The 18,218-nt window shown below is 42.8% G+C and overlaps 2 protein-coding genes across 12 annotated transcripts in view; one reads left to right on the forward strand and one right to left on the reverse strand.

The window, feature by feature from the left end:
- Positions 1–12,326, reverse strand: part of ttll5 (tubulin tyrosine ligase-like family, member 5) — a 439,573-nt gene extending 427,247 nt beyond the window's left edge. For 7 of the 11 annotated variants that reach the window (XM_059960284.1, XM_059960272.1, XM_059960320.1 and 4 more), the window contains exon 1: positions 12,193–12,300. Coding sequence is in view for 1 of the 11 variants with exons in the window: in XM_059960287.1 (XP_059816270.1) it covers positions 11,879–11,916 (38 nt within the window). In the remaining 10 variants the exon portion in view is untranslated. Of the gene's footprint in view, positions 1–11,878; positions 11,980–12,192 lie in introns of all 11 variants that reach the window. The other 4 variants (XM_059960292.1, XM_059960277.1, XM_059960287.1 and 1 more) reach the window with 3 other exon arrangements.
- Positions 12,327–12,870: 544 nt separating this feature from the next.
- Positions 12,871–18,218, forward strand: part of vash1 (vasohibin 1) — a 37,440-nt gene continuing 32,092 nt past the window's right edge. The window contains exon 1 of the mRNA XM_059960403.1: positions 12,871–13,486. Within this exon, the coding sequence (XP_059816386.1) occupies positions 13,217–13,486 (270 nt within the window). The 5' untranslated portion in view covers positions 12,871–13,216. The remainder of the gene's footprint in view (positions 13,487–18,218) is intronic.

The raw sequence follows: 18,218 nt of genomic DNA on the forward strand, positions 1-18,218 counted from the left end.
CATGATGCAGATGATTGTTGGTTCAAGGAAAAATCTGCAGTAAGTGTCACAGACAAGGTCACATAGAGAGAGTGCAAGGCAGACCAAAAGCACAACCGAGTGTAAAGTCTCAAACACAAAAATTAGCAAATGCATAAAGTTACCAAGAATCAGACAACACAGAGTCTGACAAAGGTGAACTGTTATGCCTAGAACTGCATAGTATTACTGAAGCAGATCACAAAACCCTTAGGATTATAATAAAGGTGAAAATGGAGCTAGATACAGGGTCAGCTTTGTCCATAATTCCGGAGTTTGACTACAATAGACTGTTTTCTAAGATACCATTAGAGAAGACCTCAGTGGTGCTAAAGACTCCCAAAGGCAAAGTGAAATTAAATGTGACATATGGAGGCCAAACACAACATTTAGAGCTTTATGTATTTAAAAAATGGAGAGCCAGCACTTTTCAGATGTGAATAGTTGTGAAAACTCAATCAAAGCTATCAGCGTGACATCAACAGGCAATGGCACCCCAAATAGCACTAATGAGACTAATATAGCTGCTTAATGCTAATGAGAAGGTGTTTGAGAAGGGGATTGATAAACTCAAAGGCATAAGGCCAGAATTGAACTGGATGAAACAGCAACACCAAGATTCCATAAAGCGCTTTCTAAAGTTTATTTAAAAGGCAAACACGAGAAAATCTGCAGATGCTGGAAATTCAAGCAACACACACAAAATGCTGGTGGATTTCTTTACTATCTTTCCTTTCAGTTAGTCCTGACGAAGGGTCTCAGCCCAAAACGTCGACAGTGCTTCTCCCTATCGATGCTGCCTGACCTGTTGCGTTCCACCAGCATTTTGTGTGTTTTTCTAAAGTTTATGTTCAACTGCAGAACGTCAGAAATTCTCTCAAAGGTTGAGTGGATGATTGGGCCACGCCTATTGTCCCAGTCATCAAAAAAAGGAAGGCTGGAGCCGTTCGCTTATGTGGGGATTTCAAGGTGAGTATCCCCTGCCACAAATAGAAGACATTTTTGCATCTTTATCAGGTGGGGAGAGGTTTCCAAAGACTGACTTGTCACAAGCCTACCTGCAAATGGAGATTGAGGAGACAAGCAGGAAGTTCCTCACAATCAACACTCACAAGGGGCTATTCCAGTATAATCATCTCGTCTTTGGTGTCACATCAGCTCCAGCAATTAGGCAAAAAGCAATGGACCAAGTGCTTCAAATTATCCCAGGAACTCAACATTACCTTGATTACATAATTGTGACTGGGAAAAATGATGAAGAGCACCTCCAGAACCTTGGTAAACTGCTTAAAAGACTGAGTGAGTACAATCTGTGTACAAAGAGAGAGAAGTGAGTTTTTCAAGAATGAAATCTCATATTGTGGACACATCATTGACAAGCATAGCTTACATAAGACACACGAGAAGACTGAAGCTGTGCTACAGGCACCCAAACCAGAAAACCAGTCACAACTCGGGTCTTTCTTGGGCCTTGTAAACTACTACCACTCAGTTTCTCCTAACATTGCTACAGCGCTGCATCTATTGAATGTACTGTTACAGACAGAAGCAAAGTAGGAATAGTTAGAAAAATGTGAGAATTCAAGGAAACAAAGAAACTAATAACATCTGATGAACTGCTCATCCATTATGACTCATCCCTGCCCATCAGACTGACATGCGATGCATCCCCTTGTGGCACTGGAGCATTTTGTCACTGACGAGTGCCAAATGCAACTAGGCCCAGGTTGACTGAGAAGCCCTTAATCGAGCATGGGGAATAAAGTAGTACCACCACTAGCACTACCAAGATTTTACATTAGTGACAGATTACCAGCCTCTTGTGTCCGTTTTCAATCCTAGAAAAGGAATTCCAGTGATGACTGCTACCCAGTTACAATGTTAGGCACCATCCTCAGAGCCCATTCTTATGACATAGAGTTCAAGGGTACCAGACGACACAACAACATTGATAGCTTGTCCAGTCTTACACTACTGCCAACTGAAGGAAAGTCTGAACACTGTAACCCAGCAGAGGTGTTCCACACCACATTGTTGGACCAGTTGCCAGTAAAAAACTCTGAGAAACAAGGAATGACCCAAGTTTCAAAAGTCTATGAAATCACCATGCAAGGATGACCAGCTCATGGTAACCTTATGTTTCCATAGTTCTCAGCGAGATGAGACCACTGTCAGTATGTCAAAGAACTCTGATGTGTGGATCTCATATTTTGGTTCCCTCTAAACTGCACACCAAGTGTAAGAACATCTGCACGAAGGATACAGTGTAAAAAATCTGCCGTGTATCATCTTTACCTTTCAGCTGTTGCTGATTTGTTTTTAATCTCACTTTGAATTGGATGGTGTTTCAACACACCTTGGGTAGTTCAACGCTAAGTTTACCTGCCACCATGATCACAAACGAAATACAAACTCTTGTAGCTGATTAAACTGGACACTTCATTAAAAACAGAAATAAGATGCATGGAAGGATTGCAATCAGAAATTCTAAAGCAAGGGTAATTGATGGTTAAACACTTCATCATCTGGAAGCTGGCCATCATGGGGCCTAAGGATGAGAATGTAAGACCAAAGCCAACCTGTAACACACTATTCAGTACTGGATCATTACACAAATGTGCAGTGCCCCAGGACGACTTCAATACAAACCAGTCTGCTGTAGTTGCAGCAAGGTCACAGCTGCATCTTTAATGACATATTACAAGTAAGCACCAAATTTTATCCTGCAAAACACATTATTTACCCATTAGTACAGGCTTCCAATATCCAAAATGACTTCTACATTTGAAAGCCTAGGCACTTGTGAAAACTTAATGATACAACAAATTAGATTTAAATAGAACATGCAGTAAAAACTTCTTCTATTTGGAGAGCCTATTTAACATAGTAATGCAAAACTAATTAGTCCATTTTGAAAATAAAGAGGTGAGAGGTGACTACAATTGTCCAAAGAAAACAATCAACATGATAAGATTCTTCAGCATCAGAATAAGGTCCTAAACTACAGCAAGGCTAATCTGCGAAACTTTAGGCAGGATCTTATAGTGGTCAAACGGGTGATATTGTTTGGTAGCAAAGAGGCAACTGGCAAGTGGGAAAATTTTAAAGGTGTGATATCAAGAGTCCAGAAGCATTTTCCTCTAAGGTGAAGAGTAAAACTGGCAAGTTTAGGGAACCCTGGCTGACAAGATACATTGTGGCTTGGGTCAGGAAAAAAAGGGAAGCATACATTGCATTTACGTATTTGTGATCATCCAAATCCATCGAAGCACTAAGTGCGGGAGTATGCTTTAGAGGGAAATAAAGGGAGCAAAACAAGGGGATGAGATGAATCTAGAAGTCAGGGTTAAAGAAAATCCAAAGAAATTCTACGGTATATTAAAAGTGTAGCTTGGGAAAGAATAGGTCCCCTTGAAGATCAGTATAGCCGTCCATATGTGGAGTTACAGATGACGGGCAAGAATTTCAATGAATATTTCTCTTCAGTTTTTCTTGTGGAGAAAACGATGGATGCCAAAGGAAAGAGGGAAATGAGTGATGGTGTTTTGGACCATATTTGAGTTACTAATGAGGAGATACTGGTAAAGTTATGGCCCATTACAAAGGATAGATCCTCAGGGCCTGACTGACTGCACCCTTGGACCTTGGAATCCAGGGAAGAAATCGAGAAGGCCTTTTCAGAGTTACTTGATGTGTTTATTTTAATGCGAAGAGTACTATGAATAAAGCCAATGAGCTTAGAGTGTGGATCAGCATATGGAGCTATGATGTTGTGGCCATTACAGAGACTTGGATTGTGCAGGGACAGGAATGGCTACTTCAAGTGCCAGGCTTTAGATGTTTCTGAAAGGACAGGGAGAGAAGCAAAAGAGGCGGAGATGTGGCACTGTTGATCAGAGATAGTGTCACAGCTGCAGAAAAGGAGGAAGTCATGGAGGGGTTGTCTACGGAGTCTCTGTGGTGGAAGTTAGGAATAGGAAGAGGTCAATAACTCTACTGGATGTTTTTTATAGACCAACCAATAGTAACAGGGCCATCAAGGAACAGATAGGAAGACAGATTCTGCGAAGGCATAATAATAACAGGGTTGTTGTGGTGGGAGATTTTAATTTTCCAACTATTGATTGGCATCTCCCCAGAGTGAGGGGTTTAGATGGGGTGGTTTTTTTTTAAAGATGTGTTCAGAAAGGTTTCTTGACAAAATATGTAAATAAGTCTATAAGCTTACAAGAGGAGAGGCTGTACTTGACCTGGTATTGGAAAATGAACCTGGTCAGGTGTCAGGTCTCTCAGAGAAAGAGCATTTTGGAGATAGTGATCACAATTCTAGCATTGGAGAGGGATAGGAACAGACAAGTTAGGTCAACATTTAATTGGAGTAAGAGGAACTATGAGGCTATCAGGCAGGAACTTGGAAGCATAAATTGGAAACAGATGTTCTCAGGAAAATGTATGGAAGAAGTGTAGCAAATGTTCAGAGTATATTTGGGTGGAGTTCTGCATAGGTATGTTCCAATGAGACAGGGAAGTTATGGTAGGGTACAGGAACTGTGGTGTACAAAGGCTGTTGTAAATCTAGTCAAGAAGAAAAGAGCTTATGAAAGGTTCAAAAAACTAGGTAATGATAGAAATCTAGAAGATTATAAGGCTAGCAGGAAGGAGCTTAAGAATGAAATTAGGAGAGCCAGAAGGGGCCATGACAAGGTTTTGGCTGACAGGATTAAGGAAAACCCCAAGGCATTCTACAAGTATGTGAAGAGCAAGAGGATAAGACATGAGAGAATAGGTCCAATCAAGTGTGACTTTGGAAAAGTGTGTATGGAACTGGAGGAGATGGCTGAGGTACTTAATGAATACTTTGCCTCAGTATTCACTACCAAAAAGGATCTTGGCAATTGTAGTGATGACTTGCAATGGACTGAACAGCTTCAACATGTAGATATTAAGGAAGCGGATGTGCTGGAGCTTTTGGAAAGCATCACGTTGGATAAGTTACCGGGACCGAACAGAATGTACCCAGGCTACTGTGGGAGGCGAGGGAGGAGATTGCTGAGCCTCTGGAGATGATCTTTGCATCATCAATGAAGACAGGAAAGGTTCTGGAGGATTGGAGGGTTGCTGATGTTGTTCCCTTATTCAAGAAAGGGGAGTAGAGATAGCCCAGGAAATTATAGGCGAGTGAGTCTTACTTCAGTGGTTGGTAAGCTGATGAAGATCCTAAGAGGTAGGATTTATGAACATTTGGATAGGCATAATATGATTAGGAATAGTCCGTATGGCTTTGTCAAAGGCAGGTCATGCCTTACGAACCTGATTAAAGTTTTTGAGGATGTGACTAAACACATTGATGAAGGTAGAGTCATAGATGTAGTGTATATGAACTTCAGCAAGGCATTTGATAAAGTACCCCATGCAAGGGTTATTGAGAAAGTAAGGAGGCATGGGATCCAAGGGGTCATTGCTTTGTGGATCCAGAACTGGTTTGCTCACAGAGGGCAGAGTGGTTGTAGATGGGTCATATTCTGCATGGAGGTCAGTGACCAATGGTGTGCCTCAGGGATCTGTTCTGGGACCCCTACTCTTTGTGATTTTTATAAATGACCTGAATGAGGAAGTGGAGGGATGAATTAGTAAATTTGCTGATGACACAAAGGTTGGGGGTGTTGTGGATAGTGTAGAGGGCTGTTAGAGGTCACAGCAGGACATTGATAGGATGCAATACTGGCCTGAGAAGTGGCAAATGGAACTCAACCCAGATAAGTGTGAAGTGGTTCATTTTGGTAGTTCAAATATGATGGCAGAATATAGCATTAATGGCAAGACTCTTGGCAGTGTGGAGGATCAGAGGGATCTTGGGGTCCAAGTCCATAGGACCTCAAAACTGCTATGCAGCTATATAGGACCCTGGTCAGACCCCACTTGGAGTACTCTGCTCAATTCTGGTTGCCTCACTGCAGGAAGGACATGGAAACCACAGAAAGGATGCAGAGGAGATTTACAAGGATGTTGCTTTGATTGGGGTGCAAGCCTTATAAGAATAGGTTGAGTGAACTCGGCCTCTTCTCCTTGGAGTGACAGAGGGTGAGAGGTGACCTGATAGAGGTATACAAGATAATGAGAGGCATTGATCATGTGGATAGTCAGAGGCTTTTTCCCAGCGTTGAAATGGCTAGCACAAGGGTGCATAGTTTTAAGGTGCTTGGAAGTAGGTACAGAGAAGATGTCAGGGTTAAGTTATTTTTATGCAGAGCGTGGTGAGTGCATGAAATGGGTTAACTGTGGCGGTCGTGGAGGCAGAAATGATAGGGTCTTTTAAGAGGCTCCTGGATAGGTACATGGAGCTTAGAAAAATAGGCTATGTAGTTCTAAGGTAAGGACATGTTCAGCACAGCTTTGTGGGTTGAAGGTCTTCTATATTCTAATACAATTTATTGCCTTTCTTAAAAAAACAGTTCAATCAGATTAGTCATTCTGGATCAGTCTTTAACAAAGCTATCAGACTCTGATCAGGCCCATGCCTCGTCTCATTGGGAACTTTGAAATCATTGGTGAGATTCTTGAGAGAACCACCCAATGATCTACACAGGCTACGCGGGTTTTGCTGTCTGGGACATGGCGTGCACAGCTTCAAGATCATCAATAATAAGCTGTAAGAAAAGAGTTAAATGTGATTTGTCCTTAATAATATGCTAAAATAAAATGGATGTCTGTAGGCAAAATGGTGTTAGCTTGGAATGGGATTGTTTTGAGAAAGTACAAGATAAGCAATGTTTTGATAAAGTTAAGGGAGTACAACTCTACAGCCATAATAGTGGATAATGGTTAAAAAACATGTTTGTCCGGGAAAGGTGCGGTCATTGTGCAGGTGCACGTACCAAATGCAAGGGCATTTCAAGAGAAAGTACTTGTGTAAAGGGTTTTGAAGAGAATAAAAATGGCAATTCCTTTGTGCAGGGGAGAGAGAGGAGGGAGGAGAGAGGGAAACCCTCTCTTAGTATAGTGTTAGTGATAGAGTTGGAGAAAATAGGGACAAGTATGTCGAGAGGGCAAGAATAAGTCAAAGAGAGAAAAACGGTTGCAATGAGTATAGATCAGCTCATTTAGTAGAAGTATTAAGCACCTCTGCTCCATCACCAAAAACACCATTTTAAAATGGCAAACCATATTAATTCCTATCACCATTCCTGTTTTGACATAGTGGCCCATAGCCTCTTCTTCTAAAATGATAAGACCATATTCAAGGTGGAGGAGCAACATCTCATGCCTCACTAATAGAAGCAAGCATTCCATAAGCCTAACTATCTTATCAACTTGAGTAGCCACTTTAAAGGAGCAATGAACTTGGATCCTGAGTTCTCTGCTCAGCTGCACTATTAAGGATCTTGTCCATAATAGTGTACTGTCTATGAATTGAATGACTGAACTGACTTTATTTCTTACATCCATGAATAAAAATCTTTACATTACATTTCCATCTAAATGTGCAATTTATAGTAATTTTCAATAAATAGTATGTACAACTGTCAATATAGCATAGAAATACAATTGTCATAGAAATACTATTAAATTAATCAGTCTGATTATCTGGTGCAAGAAGCTGTCCTGGAGCCTACTGGTCCTAGCTTTTAAGCTGAGGTACCATTTCCTGGATGGTAGCAGCTGTAACAGTTGTGGTTGGGGTGACGTGGGTCCCCAATGATGCTTCAGGCCCCTCTTATGCACCTGTCTCTGTAAATGTCCTAAATCATGGTAAGCTGGCATCTACAGATGTGCTGGGCTGTCCACACCAGTCTCTGCAGAGTCATGCGATTGAAAGAAGTACAGTTCCCATACCAGGCAGTGATGCAGCCAGTCAAGATGCTCTCAATTGTACCCCTGTAGTTAGTCCTTAGGATTTGGGAACTCATACCAAACCTCTTCAACAGTTTGAGGTGAAAGAGGCACTGTTGTGCTCTTTTCAGCACACAACCAGTATGCACAGACCACGTACATATCGCATCATATACATAAGCATCACTCAGTGATGCCTATGCCAAGGAACTTAAAGCTGTTCAACCTCTCAATTCCAGATCCATTGATGTCAATAGGGTGAGCCTGTCTCCACTCCTCCTGTAGTGCACAACCAGTACCTTTGTTTTTCCAACATTGTTTTCTTGATACCACTTTGCCAGGGTGATTACTTCTTCTCTGTAGGTTGCCTCATTATTATTTGAGATGAGGCCAATGTACTATCATCAGCAAATTTAATTAGCAGATTGAAACTGACAAAGGCAACACAGTCATGGGTCCTTGCACTTGCCCTATCGAGATGCAACACCTCACATTTATCTGGGTTAAACTCCATCTGACATTTCTGAGCCCATATCTGCAACTGATCTATACCATGCTGTATTCCTTGTCAGTTTTCTACACTATCCACAACTCCACCAATCTTGGTATCGTTCACAAATGTATTCACCATTTTCATCCAGGTCATTTATATACGTCACAAATAGAAAAGGTCCCAGCACAGATCCCTATGGAACTCCACTAATTACAGACCTTCAGTCCGTTCAACCACCACCCTGTCTCCTATGTGCAAGCCAGTTCTGAATCCAAGCAGACAATTTGCTCCGGACCCCATGCATCCTAATCTTCTGGATTAGCCTCCCATGAGAAACTTTGTCAAATGCCTTATTGTAATCAATGTACACAACAATTTACTGTCCTACCCTCATCACCTTGTCAAAAAACTCAATCAAGTTGCTAATGCATGACTTGACATACACAAAGCCAGGCTGGCTCTCCCTCATTAGGATATGGGTTTCCAAATGTTCATATATAACATCCCTAAGAAACTTCACCAGCAATTTCGCTACAATTGATGTGAGACTCACCAGTCTTTCATTCCCAGGTTTTTCCCTTCTTCAATAGAGGTATAACATTAGCCACTCCCCAGTCCTCTAGGACCTCATCTGTGGCTAGAGAGGACATAAAGAGACTGGCCAAGGGCCCAGCAATCTCATCTCTTGCCTCCTTCAATAACATGGGGTAAATCCAATGAGGCTCTGGGGACTTATCCACCTTAGTACTCATTAGGAAACTCAACACTTCCCCCTCCTTGACCTCTAAATGCCCTAATGTATTTATACAGTGTTATGAATGTACCACAGCTCTGAGGGGCCGAAGGGGCGGGAGCAGCCCCCTCCTTCCGGAGAATCGCAAGAGCACTATTAATTCGGGTCTCGGACCCAGGAAAATGAGAGACAATGTAACGGTTTTGGCCATTGCTATTAGAGACACCTGTGCGAAGTGCATGACCCTGCTACGTGACAGCTACCACGGATATGGACACCCCCGGGCAATGTGGGGGTGGGGATTGCATCACCCTACTTTGATGGGAATCTACAACTCTGCAAGCCAAGATAAAAGGGGACTGCAGGAGGCGGTACCCCAGCGACGCACCAGAAGGACTCCATCGCTCAGCTCCCGTGATAGCTGGAAGCCAGTCAAAAGCCACGTGCGCTCCGTAACTTCTTTGCCTGGGGAGCGGGTGGCTGATAATATCGAGAAGGACTTCGAACTAATAACAGGGAAACAACACTCCACTGATTCAACGGAGTTGCTTCATCAAAGACCCGGGCAAGTTTTTCCGTTTCTCCTCAATCTCTCTAAAACACGTGAAACCCAGCGATTCCCCAAAAAGACTGAAGCCTGCAGACTTCTGAGTGACTTTTATATCTCCAACGGACCTCTCTATCTTTGCTGGTAAGTTATCCAGTTACAGGATACATAACAACAGTCAACATTGATCTCCTGGTCCTGCATATCCTTTTCCTTGATAAATACTGAAGCAAAATATTCATTAAGTACCTCATTCACATTCTCTGCATCCAAGCAAATGTTCCCCTCTTTATTCTTGAATGGTCCCACCCTCTCCCTCGTTATCCTCTTGCTCTTGATGCATGTGTAGAATGCCTTGGGATTCACCTTAATCCTTCTTGCCACAGACTTTTCATGGCCCCTCCTGGCTTTCCTATTTCCCTTCATTAGTTCTTTTCTGGCTTCTTTATACTCCTCGTGTGCTCCGTTTGATCCCAACTCCTGAAGCTTTATATATTTTTCCTTTTTTTCTTTTAAACAGTATCTCCTTTATTTGCAAATAGAAAAGTGAATGCCTATTGCCAAATCAGGAAAGAACACAGTCCGAATTTTAAAATAATTTTTGTTACAGAAGCTGTGCTCTTTAGCCAACTGTCAAACCATCCACGGCTCAACAAGGGAAAAAGCATCACTACAGAAAAAAGGTGGAGCAACATTACAAGGCATTCAGCATGCCTACAGATGATAGGGGAACCTTGGAGCCTTACAGAGCCACCAGACTGATGCAAAAAGGCAGACCAGAACCATAAACAGTGAAAACCTGAAATTCTGGAAATAATGTCATGTCAGGTAACATGAGTTTGGTCATTTTGATGACTAGGTGCAACGTGAATGGAGGACTGTGCAACGGAAGGGGGTGAGATTAGAATAGGTGAATGGATTAGAGAAGTTGAGGCAGTTGATGTAATTCATGATTCAGGGTTTTAACCCAAAATGTTGACGACTCCTTTGAGAGTCATGGTTATTATTGATGACATAAACCATAAAATATATTTGGCAGCAGCAGTACAGTGCAATGTATTTTTTAAAATAACTAAGTTACAAGATACAATAAAAAGTATATAAAAATAAATTAGTATAAAAAAGAGCAAAATAGTGAAGTAGTGTTCATGAACCATTCAGAAATCCAATGGCAGAAGGTAAGAAACTAAAATAACTTTGAAACTTTTGCTCATGTTTCCTCCACAGTTGCTGTTCAACCTGCTGAGTTTCTCCAGTAGCTTGTTTGTTGCTATAAATTGAAGGAGGCTGAACAAGGGGCAAAAAAAAAGTGAACAATGAAGTAGGGTAGCATAGAATAATAACAGGCTGAGACAGGTGTGGAATTCTTTGTGTATGGAATGCCAAGGATTGGATATGAACACAGAGAGTTGTTAAGAAAGATAATGGAATGCTGGTCTTTATTACAAGAAGTGTGGAAGTAGAAAGTTTTGAAATAACCTTAGAGGGTGCTGATGAAATTATATTAGAAGTACTGCAAACAGTTTTGAACTTCATATTTAAGGAAGGTTAAGCTTGCTTTGGAGGAAAGGCAGAGAGAGTTCATTTGGTTGCTTCCTGGTGTGAGTCTGCTAGGGAAGTCAAAGCTCCGAACTCTGCTGGAATGCATACAAGCACAGGTGGGAGAGAGGAACAGGGCTCATTTTGCTTTTGCTGTATTGTTCTGCCAAGCATTCTGGGGATGCTATGTTGACACCAGAATGGGTGGCAACACTTTCAGGCTCCCCCAGCACAACATTGGATGCTGTTGGCTGTTAACGCCATCTATACACTTCACTGTATGTTTCAATGTAAGCTTGATAAATAAACCTGAAGCTTGGGATGAAGTGGTTGACATATGAAGAGAGGTTGACCAGATTGGGCTTACATCATCATATGCCAGCATTGAAGCATGGTCTCAAACCAGAAGTTGAACCGTCTCTTTACCCTCTACAAATGCTGCCTGGCCCGCAGTTTCCTCCAGCATTCTGATTATTTCTCCAAATTTCAGCCTCTGCAGTCGCTACGAAGTCCCAAAGACTAACTGACTATTCCGTTTCCTCATACAGTAAACGTCCCAAACAGTTTTGCAGACACAATTGTCAAAACAAAATTTAATGAAATGTCACGGCAGGTGACAAGCTGGACATTGCCCTGCATTCGGCGTTCCAGATTAAATTTGCCCCCGTTTATCGTGGCGAAAGATAATATGCGTGGTGGTTTAATGTGACCTACTTACATATTTAAAGCTGTAATTGACGTCCCTTGCCAGGGCATTCTTCATTGCGGAATACTCTGGTGGCAGCAGGCGGAATCCCCCGTCCTCTCGGATCTTGGGCACTGCGTGGAAGCAGGATGGAGTCGGAGCACGGTGTGGGTAACGGAGAGTCGTCTCACACACATACACCCTCACCCCTTACCCTCTACAGTGTCCCCCTCCCCGCCCGCTACCGAGGCCTAAGGCACTCCCCACCTGCCGAAACTTCAGCAGGAACTCAGAAGCAGTTTCAAATACAGTAGGCAGAGTGAGGGTATGCTGCCATCCTCCCCTACCTGCACGGGCCACCTTCCTTGTTGTCGCCACCGCTATCTGAAAGGGTGATCCATCGGGAACCTCTCGCCCCTCCAGAGCTTCGTCCGTCTCCCTTGGTAACTGCAACAGCCTCAGCCCGCCCGCCAATCGCAGCGCGCCTGCGCCGCGGCTGGGACGCCCCGCCCCTCTCCACACCGCGCCTGCGCCGAAGCAGCTCCGCGACTCGGCGAAGCACTTTGACACGCACGCGTCGAGGTGAACGTCAAAATCCTGGGCGTGCGAAACGTTTATTGTGTGCTCTAAAATTGTGTTATAAACTGGGAATGAGACGCGCTTTATTCAATAAAGTCTTTAGTCTGAATACATTTCCCATCGTGCATTGGAATTGATGATGCATTAATGAAGACGTGTAAAACTTCGAGCGTCGCGGATGTTGACAATCCGCAAATTTCCCCCCCCCCCAACAAAGTGGGAGTGCGCCGTTGTTTGTTGAATAAATGCCTAAGAATCAGCGGTGGGGGTGGGGGTGGGGTCCCGGCACTTCAGGCTCAGAGAGAGAGAGACTCTCGTTCAGGGTGAAATGGGACAGTGAGGGCAAGCTCTGGCGTCATCAGCGGCGCCAGCGACTGCGCATGCGCCGCTGAGGCTCCGCCTCCTGCCTTCGCCAGTCCAATGGGCGGGGCCAGGGCCCGGGCGCGGTTGCCGGGTGGATACAATGGGCCAGTAGTGATAGGCATGGAGGGGCTTTGCATCTTTCGCTCACCCGCTCCCTTAGATTTGTAATTGAACCACTAGCTTCTGTGGCATTTTATAAAAATTGCTTGGCCTAGTCGAGTGACCTTTAAATTGTTTTAAGCTATTTTGTAAGGAATATTTCAATGACAGTATTTTTAAAACTCTTTTCTGGGCAACTTCTTTTTTGGTTTACTTAATTTTATACAATTTAGTACCGTTGCACTGAATCATGATAGTCTTCTGTTGTAAGGCTATTATTTAAATAAGTGAAGGTTAGACAGTATTTTTCTTACGCTTCAATTTGTAACCATGCCCGGGGGAAACGGAGATGGTTCCTTTGTTAGGCGGAGGTCAGCCAGTGTGGGTCCTGTCAGCGTGGAAAGACATTCAGTGAGAGAAGTGGATCAGGATGAAGACGGTGACGAGGAATTCCACGACGGAGTCCCTTTCTATATAAACCGAGGGGGGCTCCCTGTCAATGAGGCCACCTGGGATAGGATGTGGAAGCACGTCGCTAAGATCCACCCCGAAGGAGAGAAGATGGTGCAAAGAATTCGAGGCATGCCTTACCTACCCAAGGTGACTCCATCGTCCCACCTTTACAAATCATATTCGTTGCTAAACAGCTTAAACCGCCAGTCCATTTGTAAATCGGTTTGGTCAGTGGAGTTATCTACGTAGTCAATGAAACACCGCACGTTATTTCGGTAGGATGAATGTTTTGAATGCCAAACGTAAGAGTTCTTACCAGGTTTAAGCTGTTTGGGGCTGAAGCCAAGCTTTCTCGTTGGTTTTAAATATTATCTGATTCTTTGCAGTTCGGTTGGTTCACGTTACTGTTCGAAAATGTATCAATGAAGCATGTCTTAAAATAACAAGCAGTAAATCAGAGGCAACGTAACGCTCCTGTGTTGTAAGTCTGGAGTGCAGCCTATTTGATGCCTAATGTATTTTCTCTATATTGAGTTTTATCCATTTTGTATCTCTTGTGGTATAGCAATGCAGTAAACTGTTTCCAGCTGTCTTGATGATCTGAAAGTAGCTTCTACCGGGAGAAGTCTCGATCTGTTTTTGATGTTTTCTTGATTTTGCAAAGTGCATCACTTTTGACGGTTACCGCACCCCCGCTGAACTAAAAGGTCGATAGTATGCAGAATGGCCGAACCTCGCTTTTTTCGTGTCCTCTTAATTTCTGGGTTCTGATACAGTGTCCTACAAAACTAAAGATGAGTTCTATAGCAAAATGGAATGTTGGATTATTTTCGTTAATGTTGTTCACTGAAGACTGAGTTCTCGTGCAAGGTCGCGCGTGTAGACACACACTCGATGTTTTAAAAAAGAGTGAACTTTTTATTTTACTCCTCGCTTAACGTTGCTTTCTGTGGTACTTAATGTTGATGGTGAAATGTTTAATTCTGCAACTTAATGAAGTTGTTTTAGAATGGTATTTGCTCTGTATCTATTTGCAATAAATCTGTCAAAAGAGCACTTCAGATTCTTAGAGCTGCTTGTGTAGTTGCAATTCTTTTCTGAATAATGAGACTAATTTTTCTTTTGGTATAATAATGAGTCCTATTTTACCTCGCTCTTTTGCTTTTCTCAGGCATGGTTTCTGTAGTGAGGGAGTCCAAGACCAGACAGTACAGCATCAGAATACAAGGATGTGCTTTTAGAACAAATAAGGGGGAACTATTTAGCTAGATGGTGGTGAACTTGTAGAATTTATTGTCACAGGCAGCTGTGGAGGCCAAGTCTTTAGGTATATTTAAAGTAGAGGTTGATAGAGACAGTAGATTGCCAACTAATTTGAATAGGTTGTAATTTCTAAAATTCAGGTAAAACACTCAACTATTGTGTTCATTTCTGGTTCCCTCATTATAGGAAGGATGTGAACGCTTTAGAGGAGATTTACCAGGTTGCTGTCTGGATGAGAGAGCATGCTTTATGCAGATAGGCAACCTTTAAGGTCTCCTACATTCCAATGAGGAGGAAAGGAAAGAGAATAATGAGGTGAAAACAGAAAACGTTGAATCTACGCATCAAGCCGAGCAGCATCTGTGGAAGGAGATGCTGAACAGTTCAGCTCCAGGACACCATCAGGTTTTAAGTGCGTTTAAGAATTTGTTTCTTCTGGCAGCAGCACGTTGTGATTGTAGTATGTATCCTTCACAAAGTGCAGGGCTGTCACCTCTAACAGCACCTTCCAAACCCCACAACCTCTGCCATCGGGAAACATAACAAAATCAGTCATACGGGAATGGCTTGTCAGCGAGTTCCCCTCTGTCACACATTTAATCACTGTTCTTTCCTTGCCCCTGATTTACCCTCCCCAGCAGCACTGCGGCGGCACCTTCACCATGAAGGCCACAATGGCTCAACCCTCACCCTTTCCCGGGGAAGTCTATATACCAGCTTTTCCAGTGCACTTGGATCCCAGGAAACATAATCATAATCAGGTTTATTATCACTGGCAAATGGCATGTAATTTGCAGCAGCAGTACGGTGAAAGACATTAAAAATTACTGTACGTTACAATAAGAAATGTATTAAAAATATAATTGGTGCACAGAGAGCAAATTAACAAGGTAGTGTTCATAGACCATTAATCTTTCAGCAGTGGAAAGAAGCTATTTCAAAAATGTTGTGTCTTCAGACTCCTGTATCACTTCCCTGGTGGTAGCAATGAGAAGATGTCAAGCCTCGATGATAAGGTGGTTAATGTGCAGTATGGGGAAACTTGCATTGTAATTTTTAAAAAATCTTAGAGTGGTGATAGAAGAGTTCAATAAAACATTGGTGAATATTACAGGGAGCTAATAGCTCAGGAGGAAATTGGGGAAAAAACTGGGAAAACTAGTGGTTGTAGAAACTGAGGTGATTGCAGGGTTAAAAGTGGACAGGAAGGGCTCATTTAAGTTACAAAAATATATCATGTAGAAGAGGAATAGAGGGGTAGTGTTGGTGGACTGTTCAGGAATCTGATGACAGAGGGGAAGAAATTGTTCCCAAAGATGCTGACTGGTTTATTTGTCACGAGGATTGATGTGTATGCATTCAGACTGAGAGTGTAGAGGGAAGGATGGTGGGCAGGTAGGGGCGGGGGAGGAATGGAATGGGTAGAACAAACTCAGGTAGGTGGATATGTGAGTGAGCAGGTGTGGAGGGAGAAGAGAGGGAACCAGCACAGTTTGGAGGATATGTAAATAATGGTAGATGAGACCAGATTAGGGAGAAAATGGCACAGGTAGATGAGCATCAGGGTGATGGCTATGGGTAAAAGGTGGGTGGAGAGGGAGAGTATGTTGGTGGAACACAGCTGAATTTGGAAAACTCTGTTCATTAAATTGGTCTCTAGGCTATGAGATATTGTAGTTGATGTTTGGCCTCTCTGTGGCTGTGCTGAAGGCTGATGACAGACAGGTTAGTGAGGGAATAATGAGTGTTGGAATGGTATGCATCAGAGTGCTTGAATTGGTGGTTGTGGACAGAGAAGAGTGCAGGTACCTTGTGCTTGGTCTCACTGACGTACGTTGTTATTTCAACTCTCCTTTGCTGTCTTTTAGATGCTGGAAAAGATCTTAAAAAAAATCATCATGATGATCATCCAGCATCATGAAAGATGCTGGAGTCAATTATAAAAGAGGAAATTACAACACATTTGGATAGCAGTAGAAGGATCAGTCCGCATCAGCATGGATTTATGAAGGGAAAATCATGCTTGACTAATCTTGAGTTTTTTGAGGATGTAACTATGAAAATGGACAAGGGAGAGCCAGCGAATGTAGTGTACCTGGACTTCCAGAAAGCTTTTGATAAAGTCCCACATAGGAGATTAGTGGGCAAAATTAGGGCACATGGTATTGGGGGCAGAGTACTGACATGGATTGAAAATTTTCTGGCTGACAGGAAACAAAAAGTAGTGATTAATGGGCCCCTTTCGGAATGGCAGGCTGTGACCAGTGGGGTACCACAAGGTTCAGTGCTAGGACCGCAGCTGTTTACAATATACATTAAATGATTTAGGTGAAGGGATTAAAAGTAACATTAGCAAATTTGCTGATGACACAAAGCTGGGGTGGCAGTGTGAAATGTCAGGAGGATGTTATGAGAATGCAGGGTGACTTGGACAGGTTGGGTGAGTGGACAAATGTATGGCAGTTGCAGTTTAATGTGGATAAATGTGAGGTTATCCACTTTGGTGGCAAGAACAGGAAGGCAGATTACTATCTAAATGGAGTCAAGTTAAGAAAAGGGGAAGTACAACAAAATCTAGGTGTTCTTGTACATCAGTCAATGAAAGCAAGCATGCAGGTACAGCAGGCAGTGAAGAAAGCTAATGGCATGTTGGCCTTTATAACAAGAGGAATTGAGTATAGGAGTAAAGAGGTCCTTCTGCAGTTGTACAGGGCCCTGGTGAGACCCCACCTGGAGTATTGTGTGCAGTTTTGGTCTCCAAATTTGAGGAAGGGCATTCTTGCTATTGAGGGAGTGCAGCGTAGGTTCACAAGGTTAATTCCCGGAATGGCGGGACTGTCATATGTTGAAAGATTGGAACGACTGGGCTTGTATACACTGGAATTTAGAAGGATGAGAGGGGATCTGATTGAAACATATCATTATTAAGGGATTGGACACGCTGGAGGCAGGAAGCATGTTCCCGCTGATGGGTGAGTCCAGAACTAGAGGCCACAGTTTAAGAATAAGGGGTAGGCCATTTAGAACAGAGATGCGGAAAAACTTTTTCACCCAGAGAGTGGTGGATATGTGGAATGCTCTGCCCCAGAAGGCAGTGGAGGCCTTTCAAGAGAGAGTTAGATAGTCTTATAGATAGCAGTGTCAAGGGATATGGGGAGAGGGCAGGAACGGGGTACTGATTGTGTATGATCAGTCATGATCACAGTGAATGTTGTTGCTGGTTAGAAGGGCTGAATGGCCTACTGCACCTACTGTCTATTGTCTTTGCTGGGGGACAGTGACACTTAGAAAGGAAGGTTTGTCCTGTCAAGGATCAACTTTATTTGCCATATACGTTCACATGAAGTAGAAATGTGATGTGTTGATGCGACGTGCAACAATAAACAACATTCAACTGTTGCAGGATTTTTAAAAAATGTATAAAACTGAGTTAGTACTAATGTGGAACAAAATGTGCATAATACAAGTATGTGCTTACAGTATTAAAAAGTGATCTAAAGTTTTTGCAGTGTGGTCACAGTGGTAATGGGGGTGGTGGAAATAACTAGAGTGGTTGATTAGGTTATCTGACTGGCAGAAGAAACTTTTAAGACGGCATGAAGTTTTTATTTTAATA

Source organism: Hypanus sabinus, chromosome 2 (genome assembly GCF_030144855.1).
Source record: "Hypanus sabinus isolate sHypSab1 chromosome 2, sHypSab1.hap1, whole genome shotgun sequence".
In the NCBI taxonomy this organism is placed as follows: domain Eukaryota; kingdom Metazoa; phylum Chordata; class Chondrichthyes; order Myliobatiformes; family Dasyatidae; genus Hypanus; species Hypanus sabinus.